The sequence below is a fragment of the Acyrthosiphon pisum genome, chromosome A1, assembly GCF_005508785.2.
Source record: "Acyrthosiphon pisum isolate AL4f chromosome A1, pea_aphid_22Mar2018_4r6ur, whole genome shotgun sequence".
Classification (NCBI taxonomy): domain Eukaryota; kingdom Metazoa; phylum Arthropoda; class Insecta; order Hemiptera; family Aphididae; genus Acyrthosiphon; species Acyrthosiphon pisum.
Window position 1 is genome coordinate 85,097,388 of NC_042494.1, and position 12,106 is coordinate 85,109,493.

Here is a 12,106-nt window from a genome sequence, read left to right on the forward strand (position 1 = left end):
ATTATAAAGTTACAATAATCATAATAATACAAATTGAAGTTTGGTTGACTTATAAGAAAACAACAGCCAAAAATATTTTTGGTGTTCTCAATTCGTTGTCTTTCAACGAGAATTTTAGAAATAATATTATTATAACTAATGACCGGATTTTGCATAAAATCCGTGTTGCTATTTTCAACATCATATACGTCATGCAGTCAATAGTGCCCATAAATTATTACTTAATTGATTAAATATCACCATTTTATACTTTGTATTTTTTCATATTGAACCAAAAAAAGCATACAAATATACACATTACGGTCAAAAAAGGTGTTGAGGAAAAAAAAGATTATAGGTACACTGTATAGGTACTTATATATATTGAATATTGTACAGTTCAAAGAATTCAATTTGTCGTACTTATTAAAATGTTATTTACTTGGTTTTCAATCTATTAACGATTCAAAATTAAATTTAAATTTAAATTTAACAAATTACATTTGCTTACTGCATATCTCAATATCTGTGCTAGGTATAATATATTATATAATATTATACATTTTACTTTTTGCTTATAAAAATTTTAATAAAATTAATAAATTATTAACACTGAAAAATTAAAATTAAATAAAAATAAAAATTCAATCTTGAATATTTAGCATTATTTCTTGCCTATTCTCTCTTTTTTAGTGCATATTTGCATGTCTATTTTACAATTTAAAATGCGTATATATTCAGCCTTTAATTATAATTTTTAAGAAACTACCTATATAACGATTCATTCGAAATTAGGTCTTACCTTAAAAGTGTTTTCCATTATTACGCTCGTAAATCGTAATAGTATAATAAAAATAATTTATTTGTTCTTGTAAGTTTGTTTAAGTAAAAGTTCGTATAGATCTTGTAAGTTAATCTCAATCCAGTAAAATTCATGAAGTAATTATTTAGCATAATATTAAAATTAAATAATTTAAATGATTTTGGTATTAAGTTTTATTTTCGAAATCTTATTTAGTGAGTAATTAAAGAAAAAAATGGAAGTAAGTTATAAAAGATAAAGAGCAAGTATAAAATAATAAAATTTAGATATAATGAAAAAATATTATGGTCGGGTATCTTTAAAGCAGTGATCATCATTCAATTTGATTAGAGCCATTTACCCAAATATTATAGTGTAAATTATTATTAAAAACAGCTGATAGCAATTTTTTTTATATTTGTCATATTTCTGATCTGAGTTTTAATTTCAATCAACATTCTTAAAAATGAATTAAATCTTAAAAAAAAAAAGTTATAATTTAATGGTCTAAGGGTTATTAATTAATAATCACATAGAACTTGTGGACTTATATAGAAGATTTCATTATACGATTAAAAATGGTCCTTTAAAATTTAAATTTCATAAAGGGCGTGTTCTCATTATTCATTATTAATATACTTATGTTATGCTGAAAAAAACAAACTATAATTGCGTTTAAAAATTAAAACTTTTTAATTATTTAATTAAAATTAAAATATTATGATATATAACAAAGTAATATACAAATACAGATTTGCGTCGAAAAACAAGCTTTTTTTAAAAAAAAAAACAATAATAATAATGTTTAGTTAAATGTTTAATTTGAAATGTAAACATTTTAATATTCATTGAGTTAAAAACTATGTTATGCTGCTAAAAAACCAGTACAACATTTTTAAAAAAAAAAGTTGTAATCCTCTATTTTACTCTAATTATACTCAATAGATGTTAGATATATTAAACAGAAAATATATACATTTTACAATTATAAGCACCTTCTAGTGGTCAAAATGATTTATTTATCTAATGAATTTAGTTTAAAATTTGCTCACTAAATAAAAATCATTAATTGTTTGTTTGTATTAATTTAAATTAAAAATATAATAACTATCAAAACATTCAATACGTTTCTATCAAAATGTTTAATCTTTAAAACAGTACCCCCACTAAGCATAACCGATCTTCTTTCTACTTAATATCATCTTTCGCGATTTGATAATTCGATTCGATAAGTCCTGCACTAAATCGTCGGCATCTCGAACGTTGTGACACTCGTTCCTCCATTTCTGAGCCCACTCTTCTGGTGTTTCCTCTAGCGAATAAGCGAAAAAATAAAACCAATCAATATATACATATATACATAAAGGGACGAAGAAAAAATGTATATAACTTTAGCTGAACCTTTTTTATGCGCTTGACTTGGCGTCCAATTTATATAGCTCTCTTGGTACAAAGATCTTTCGTATGTATCGGAACAATTTAAATCCACGTCTTGACACTGTATAGTTGATGATTGTTGATTAAATTTTGTTTTAGAGTGAATAATAAAAATAATTATTTAGTCAAGTGTCAGAACTACCAATAACTGCACGATTTTGTAAATCCAGTTTTATTAGTCGTTACTGATTATTTGATTTAATTTCATTTGGGATACTTTATTATATATATTTCTCTTTATAGTTCGTCATTTTGAAATAAGAATTTATAATAATTATGGCCATATGGGAAGAAACCCAAATTACTATTCTGGACAAACAAAAAAATATCGAATGACTATTTTTGAATAAAATGTAACATCAGTGGTGACAGACTGGAAGTTAATAAAGAATAAATATTTTTTCTTTTACACAATATTTCTTTATACTTATATTGACTATATATATCTATCACATTTTACATTCAAAAAAGTTAATTCTTTAAATGCAGTACTACTTCATGCGTCATATAAATATTTTTAATATTTATTACATTAATAAGTTATGTTTTCATACATTTTTTAAAAACATGAAATTAGTTTAAATCTAAAATTAAAATTAGATTTTATAACCAACTTCAAATTAGATATGTAAACATTAACAATAATATATGAAATATATAATATAATATTTCATTAGGTAGCTGGTATTAATTGACTTTATTTAAAATTTAATTACCTATAGGTGCTTGATTAAGAGTTTCAAAATAATATTTTTCTTGATGGGCAGTAATCACTTATTTTATACATTAACTATTTTTATGCTGGTTTTCTCTAATTAAATTTTGTACTTATTCAATTTAAATAAAAACTTACATAATATATATATTTAGTTTTATTACATATTATTTTTATATACCTACATAGGTACCTTATCATCATAAAAAAATTAATTTTATGAATTTATTCTTGTTATACTAACAAACTACGTAGAAAGGTAAGATTACATATATATTATTTATATGCATAGTACAATAAATTTTAATTAAATTCAAAATCCAAGGATAAGAACAATAAATGGCATACCTGTGTTTAAGTTTATTTTAACAAATTTAAATGTTAATGGTATCGTACAGCCTCGAGAAATCTATGGAACAAATATTTTTGAGTACTTATTTAAAATTTAAGTAGGGTACAATTCATTTGAATAGACACTATAATATTACGATTTATTGCTATGAGTTTAATAGTATTTTAAATTCAAGCAATGACAATCTTATTACTCTTATAACCCCCACCTGCATGTTTTAAGTCAGAAGGAGGTTATAGTTTTTAATTAATATATCGAAAAATAGCATCGTAAATCATAATACTATATAATGATAAGCTGAGATGCACACAATACTGACGATAGATAAATACAAACAATTAAATGATAACTACATAGAAATAAACTTAATAATTAATATGTATTGTGTACATAATATAATGAATTCAAGGTTAATCGTTCATAAATAGTATATTGTTATTCAGCGCATCTGGGATTATAAACAATATAGGTTACTAGGTTGATTATTTAAAATAATGCATTTTTTATTGTTTGTTTTAAGTTCGAATGTTGTTTCTAAATAATATATAATAGTATTATGTTTATTCATATTTTTTATTTATTAATGCATGTACACGAAACAATGAACTATGGATTAATATTTCTCATTCAAACACATGTCATATTATCATACATTTTTTAAAATTTTATCCCACCCATATTGTATTGAAGTTAAAAAATATAGTTATTGAGTTTATTTTTTTTAAGTATTCAGAACTAAGTCTGCATAAATTTCATAATATATTATACATATTAAAAAAAAAAAAACATAATTAAATTTTTTTCTGGAATATAATAATATATAGACCGGACTCTTGTAGTATATTTTATTCTATAGCTGACTTTTGAATTACGACCAGTGTATGCACGTTATACAAAACCGAAATACTGCAGAAACCTTTGTATTTCATCTAAATCGGACCGTCAAAACGTTAATGTTTGTCGAACCGTTCAAAGTCCACGCTACTTCAGTCGGTCTATTGTTCGGGAGAGTAAAACGAAAACACATGAACCGAAATTCGCCAAAAAGTGTATTTAAATAGAGATTTCCGACCTCTCGTTATTGTATGCTGCGAGCTGTTTTTTGAAATAAATTCAACATTTGAATAATTTATAGCGTTTCTAAACTTATATATACACTTAGTATATTATATATATATTAGGAATGATCATTTAACGTAAGACACTCATTATTTCCTGAAAACTCTGACGTCTTGGAAAATATTATGTTTACATAACTGTAAGTCATTACAAAACAACAATTTTTAAATAAAAAAAATATTTTTTGCTATTTTGTATCCTTATAATTAAATCTTAAGTTTTGTTTTACTTTTTTGAATCAATTTACGTTTTCAATTCATATTCTATTATTTGGAGTATTTCGATCTATTAAATTCAAATTTCGAATACTTAGTCTTTTAGTTAAATATTTTAAGTTTAGACAAGCAGAATAGTGGAACAAAATTTTTTTGGTACCTAGAACCACTCCACTCTGCTCATCATAGCTTTAATTAGGTACTTATAAGTTATAACTCATAAGCAACCCATCAAAAAAAACATTATTTATGTATTGAAGTATCCCGACAAAATATTCGGCTTTTGAAAAAGGATTAGTTGAAAATGCATGTTGGCCATTCAACAGTTTTAAAAATGATAACGATAAAAATTAGTGAAAAAATATTTATATATTTATTTAGAAAATTTAATGGCTTAAAATAATGTAAAAAAAAAAAATGTCAAAACTAATAGTTTTTAAAACAATGAGTGTCTTGCGCAAAATGAATCACTCTATATTATATATTATATATTTTTCACATCAATGGGTAATGTGTGAGACGATATTTTAAACCTAAAACACATGATGAGGTACGTATTTGATTTATACAAAATTATTGGTTTTTAATTCAGTCTGTTTCGATAGATAAATTACTTATTAAAAATTTTACTTTATTTGTTTGAACCAATTGTTTACATTTATCGATCAATTTGCTTTAATTTTTACAGAGTTCCATAAAATATATAATATGTATCGTTCACCACGTGTTGTATAGTTTAATATTTGTATAGAACATAGACCTATAAATCGGATAACATCGTACAAAAACAATATTATTCGTTGCATACGTCGTTAAATATAACCTTTCAGCGAGATTCGCTATAAAAGTTTTAATCAACAGAATCTAACGGAATCAAAACTATTCCGTTCCAACGCGATGTAATTAAATAAAGCTTAGTGTTCTTTAAATTATTGACACTAACACACACACGTGGCTTAATGATTTATTTAATACTACAGATCTAGGCCATGAGTATATTATAGGTATAAAATATGCAAAAATAATATAATATAGGAAAATTAGATACATTAAAATGAATTACTTTTATTGATAACCTTTAAAAAAAATAAGTTAAAGGCTTTCTAGTTATATTGGAAATAATATTAGTTATTGCATTCAACGGTAAAATATCAGTTATATAGATACATACTTTTGGTGGTGCACTAGATGAGTACTCCAAAGGCGGCACAATTCTTTTATTTTCACTCAGCTTTCTGTGTATCAAAATTTTAGGCATGTACAGCTGTTTGTATTCATCTTCATTTGGCTTTGGTATCATGGTGAACCCAGGTTCAACTCTTTAATATAATAATATATTTTTTTAATTTTAACTGTATATATAAAATAAAAAATATGAGAAACTTCAATGAACCATTAATATAATATTATATTAGTCACGACACACATAATAGGTATATTATATATATTTTGTCCCATACGCTATTACGCCAATCTCGTATGGTAAGTTATATTGTGCCTATCCCTTAGAACCCACTAAATAAAAGTCAAACAATTATGTAGGTAAGTGTATGAATTTTTTTATAAGTGAGTGACTTTTGTTTATGAAATGTCTTTTTGACTAGAAGCTAATGAATTCGTTATAAGCATATTACATATTATGACGTATAAATATAATCTAATAATATTGCGTGCGATAAGTAAATGCAGTGTGCGTTGAAATAAAAAATGAAATATTTGTGAGAATGTGTCTAACAATGTTCATAAATATTTACAGGTTTAATACTAACTGATGAACATTGGATTTGGGTATATGTTCCGGCCAATAGAACGATTTTTCATACGTCGTCTTGTACATCGCGATTCCTAAAAATAATAAAAACTTATTATTTAATTACAATTTAAATATAATATTCTATTATCACGTTGTTATATATTTTGTTATTTACATCGATTGATAACTATGGTATGTTTCACGTATAATTGTTTATAATATTATTCATACAGCTATTATATAAATTTGCAAAAAAATTATTGACTGGACTATTATATTATGATAATGTCCATAAAAATAATAAAATATGAGTATTAAAAAAAAGGATTGTGAAATGTATAAAATTGGTTTTTAAACCTTATTACAGAACAATTTCAAATTTGTAGAATACATAACAAATATAATTAAAAACATATAATCGATATAAATATACAGACAAATAAAATTGAAACAAGAAATATCAACGAGGTTGTAAAAAACCACTTTTAGTACAGATATATTATACCTTGTTACAGAAAATCTTCAAGACCACCTAAAAAATCTACAAGAATAGTACAGTTTACGGAGAAGAAATCATCGAAAGTAATTAATCTACTTGCATTAATTTTACTGCCCCTCTCTATATATTAATAACCAACAAATCCCAATAAATAAGTCGGTCAAATATATAGAATTCCATTTTGCTAAGAGATTATTCTGGAATACTTACATTAACTATAAACGAGTATCTTTAAATCTCAGATTCCTCAATAAACTAAGGTAATTTCTTCGTTCCGAAATATTCATACAGCATACAGAAAGCAAAATTCAAATTTATAGACCATATTGATTTGCTATTCATTGACCTATGGATTATGGCATGGATGTATAGCAAAACCATGTAACTTACAATTATTCCATTCATTACAATCCATTCATTGTATATAGGTAACGTTTCCTAGTATTCAATCGCTACTCAACGACCTCGACGTAAAAATATTTCTTGTAATAGGTAATATAAGTTTTAGTTTGAAAATTATTTTTCTACTCCAGCAGTAATTGCAGACGTCGTAATACAAATAACGCAAGTATTTAATAAAACATCTGGAAAACTACTTGAAAAATTGTTAGGTATTTAAAATATTATAAATTTACACATGCATATTCTTGTAGGTAATAAACATTTTCATGCTTTTTAACCGAGCAAAACAATTGTTATCAACATTTATAGGAAACAATCTAAATAAAATCCTAAATTTAAAATCCAAATACTGAAAACACTATTAAAAAAAAAACTACTCATGCATATACTTACTATTTTAGTTTATAGTATTTTGATATCCATATTATTGTGGGCCACAAACTTTTCAATGATTCAGGGCCCTAGTGAAATGCATCGTTTCCACTAGCGATGTATCCAGCACAAGAGGGGCCTTGCTTTTAAAAAATTGCACAAGACCCCAAAATTCAAATCATTGGCACTGCAAGAGGTCTTCAACCCGCAGCCCACTTTGTATTTGAGGCACACAAACCGATTTTACATATGGTGTAAATGGTGTAAATGGTGAATATGGTGTATTTTTTAATACTTTATCAATCATTAAATATATGTTGTTTTTTTTTTTAAAGAATTTTGCTCTTGAGATTTTTAATAATAATGGGTGGCCCACTACTTAAAAATGTTAAAAGCCTTGCTCTAACACATTAAGAGGATATCTTCCTCGTCGTCTCAATAAACTGTCTATGTCATATATCCTCTATTTAAATATAAAAAAAAATCAAAAACAAATCCTGAGTTTGTATGCTAGAAGTAGTTTTACTTTTACTGGACAGTCCCTTCTATTATACACCTCCACTATTGTTTTTATTTATTTTTTCATCAGATTTATTACAGTTATTTTACATTTTCAATAATATTAATAAAATTATATCTATATTGTCGTCTTTAGAAATATTTGGTCGGAAAAATATCGATTTATACCTAAATTTAGAGTTGATTTAATGTAGACGTACCAACTATAAATGTTGAGAAATAATTAATTGTTTTTAAAGACATTTTATTAATATTGATAATAGGAACAATAATATTAGAAGAATACATTATTGTAAATATATTGAAGTTTTCTTTATATTAAAATGGAGGAAAAACAAACCTGAAACATTGTTTTGCGTTTAAGAGATATTATGTGTTTAGATTATTTACTATACAAACATATTAGTATTGCGTGTAGTTTATAATTATGAAATGTAATTTATCCTTGTATGTCTTATCCAGATATTATTCGTAAAATATCATATTATGTTTTATAATAATATGCATATATTAAGAATTATAATATATCATACACATATTATGTCAAACGCTCTACTTACGTTACTATGTATGTAAAACTAAAAACAAACCTCGTACATTTTATATACATAATATTATTATTATACCGGTGTAACGCGTATAGGTATACAAAAGCATAAATGGTTATTATGTATATTTTACATATTATATTATACGTACAACGTAAAAGGCTCGTGTGGTATCAGACATTTTTAGAGTCTGAGCCAGACGACGAAATTATTAATTTTACAAAGATGTCTGTGAGTGTTTTTTCTTCTCTGAAAATACAACTGTTGAATTGTAATATAATTCTTGGTATCAAACATTTGACCTTTCACATGCGTATGTATGATTGAACGAACGGATATCAAATTTAGATAGAGCATAGTATTGTATACAGATTTGTCAAAATAACGAAATGGTTTTTTTTGCTTTTTTTATGAAAATGCATTCATGTGTAGTTTGTATAATCATTCAAATTACATTTTCTATTCGTTATTTATTTATACTTGTATAAGTTGAAAGTTCTGTCTTTAAAGTTCAGTTGTTTAAATATTGAATATTATTATTTCCTACTTCCTAACGGTATTACAGTAAAGCGAGTTTTTATTTATCCATAAATTATAGTTTCAACGACTGTTGAATGTTATTCTAACTTCTTTTACTTTTGTTTTTTAGATTTTATAATAATACATATCAATCGAATTTATACAATAATGATAAATTAAAAAAAAAAAAAACAATTAAAAATAATTCCCACAGTTCTAGTTAATAACTTAACGACTCCCTCAATTATTCAGAAATGATTTCTGTAATTAGAATACGTCTTAGTAAATATAAAGTTAATTTTGTTCGAATAAAAACAATATTTTCCCTAAGTAGTTAAAGTGAAATAAAATTATAAATATTAAAATACAAATCAAATCAAATCTATAAACTACAAGGTTGAAGCTTCGGTTCAAGCGATTAAACAAAAAAAAAATGTTTTATTCTAAGTGAGTAACTAATAACTATATTCAAAAAATGTTTGTTTATTATTATGTTTACAAATTTATTTTGAGTACATATTATATAATAATGATCATAAAATAAATAGTATTAAAGAATTAATCAAATATTATATTAGCAACTCCAAGGAAATCTCCAAGGAATCTTATTTTTCAAACTTTCATGAGTTATAAATACCTAGAAATATAATATGTAACATCAATATGATAATTAAATATCTTTCAGTAGAAAAGCTTTAATGTAAAAATAAATTATGGATCATCGTATGATAATAATGTTTACATTATAAAACTAATAAATCAACACATAAATATACAATATTATAGTACAAACAAATATTAAAAATATTATTTATTATTATTTTTATTATTAATTAACCGGAGGCAACTTAGGCCATTAGGTGGTTTTTACCCTGGAGGAGAGTACTGTAAGTTTAAATACATGTGTTTTGGTTTTTGGCATATTTTTTCTGCCATGCTCGGGTGGGGGATGGCGTTCTCTCTGGACACCGACGCCTTAATCCGCTCGGCCACTCCGTCCCCCAAAACTATTATTATAATATGTCGTATACAATTATAATCAATTGACATAACTACTATATTATCATGTTGCACGTTTTTTCTCTGCTGATAACCCATCTACCGACCCTTCACTTTCAAATCTCATTCAATTAAGATGAAATATATTTGTAGATATATCATATTATAATATGAGCGAACTTAACAAGACCTAATAAAACTGATCTACAATCAAAAGGCGATAGACGATGGTAAGATTAGATTATAAACGATTGGGTAATTGTTTGTGCAATGTACATCCATGAAGTAGGTATCATACATATTAAAAAATAATATGATATTTGTGTTTTATACACGAACTATATTAATTTATTCCAACGGCCATTTTCTAGTCATCGATTCATCTGTAGTGATATACCGTTCTCGATCAATTCTACCTTCAATTCCATTCAATTTAAAACATTTATATGCACATAAAACTCGTATGAGTTGCGAGATAACGATACAATTTTTTTCTTTTCTATTTAATGCTCACGCGAGGATTTCAATTGTGTTTTAATGGCTGCGATCAAACTATATAAAATATATTTTACTATTCCAAATAGGTACCTATACCTGAAATAAGTCGTAAAACAAGATTTTTACGAGACAGTAACGATGGTAAAACGTTTACACGGTTTTATTAAACACGGGGATTCTTTTATCAGTTTACGGTCATTTTCTCGGTACCTATGTGTATGTTTAAACAATATTCATCTAAATTACAATTGCATTGTAATTTACAAAATTTACGAATTTTCTGGAAAACATACATATTAATATTATACTCTATTGAGTGTTAAAAGAATATTTTAAATAATTTTTGAAAATTTGAAATATCTATACGTTATATTATATGTGTTAGGCGTGTTTCTTGAATCAATGGTATGATAATACGTAGGCGTAAATACTCTAATAACATAACATAACAGTTACTGTCACAGTATTTGATAAAATACTTTGATATAAATAATTTAAATTTTAAATTTATTAGGTTAGGTTATAAAACATACCTATATTTGCAGTGGATTTTCATATAAGATAATATGTATCTATTACACAATAATATTATGTAATAATCAAATAATTCTTGACGTTCCAAAAATAAAATAAGTAATAATTACATTCCAAAAAAAGTGGAACACACATGTGTTTTAATATAATTTTGGTATGTCAGACTCCACCTTAAATAAATATAATTAGTTGAATTGAATTTGCCTTCAATTTTTTAATTAAAAATGTATATTGCCTGAGTGGCTAAATTATTCATTTTATAGTATTTGAAAAGTACTCAGAACTAAAAAAAAATGATAGCTACTTCATGAGGTGGTAGTCTATAGGTACTCTACCCTAGTCCCTGGGTAGTTCTGCGAAGGATCCAAATGTATTTTTCTGTTGATGTGGGTCACGCTACGTTATATTAAAACGTAATTTTTAATTTTCTAATAGAATAAAACTAAAAACTTGGTAAAACCACTTAAGTAATTCATATGGACATTAAAATCAAATCCATTTCTATTAAGACAATTAAAACTACTAACTATATAACAACATGTACCTACTTAACTTTTCGATCAATATTAATTAAAATTATACCTACCTACGTAAAATAAATTACAAAAAATAAACAGTTAAAATTTCGTATTAATTTTAATTTTACAACAAGAAATTAAGTAGATAATAAGAAAAGTTTAACCAACAAATATTTTTAATCAAAACCTTTGTATAGTGATAAATGATTAAAACAATTATGAAGTAAAATACTTAAAATCGTGAAGACAAAAAAAAATCTAAAAACCAAATAAATTACCTTAGTAAATATTTTTATAGAATAATAGTTTTAAAACTATGACTATAA

At 24.9% G+C, this 12,106-nt stretch overlaps 1 protein-coding gene across 1 annotated transcript; it reads right to left on the reverse strand.

Moving 5' to 3' along the window:
* Positions 1–1,571: 1,571 nt before the first annotated feature.
* Positions 1,572–7,250, reverse strand: LOC100574054. The gene is made up of 5 exons (XM_029487650.1): positions 7,082–7,250; positions 6,389–6,464; positions 5,791–5,938; positions 2,183–2,279; positions 1,572–2,093 (listed from the first exon to the last, which is right to left on the reverse strand). Exons 2-5 carry the CDS (start codon positions 6,454–6,456, stop codon positions 1,948–1,950), a joined length of 459 nt encoding a protein of 152 aa, XP_029343510.1. The 5' UTR covers positions 6,457–6,464; positions 7,082–7,250; the 3' UTR covers positions 1,572–1,947.
* Positions 7,251–12,106: the final 4,856 nt, after the last annotated feature.

Bases quoted from the DNA above. Each gene is read 5' to 3' on its own strand.
- LOC100574054 (XM_029487650.1), bottom strand. From the start codon at position 6,456: ATGTACAAGACGACGTATGAAAAATCGTTCTATTGGCCGGAACATATA. The intron at 5,939-6,388 runs GTTAGTATTAAA...ATTATATTAAAG, and splicing joins CCCAAATCCAATGTTCATCA to AGTTGAACCTGGGTTCACCA. The intron at 2,280-5,790 runs GTATGTATCTAT...TCAACTATACAG, and splicing joins CATCTAGTGCACCACCAAAA to TGTCAAGACGTGGATTTAAA.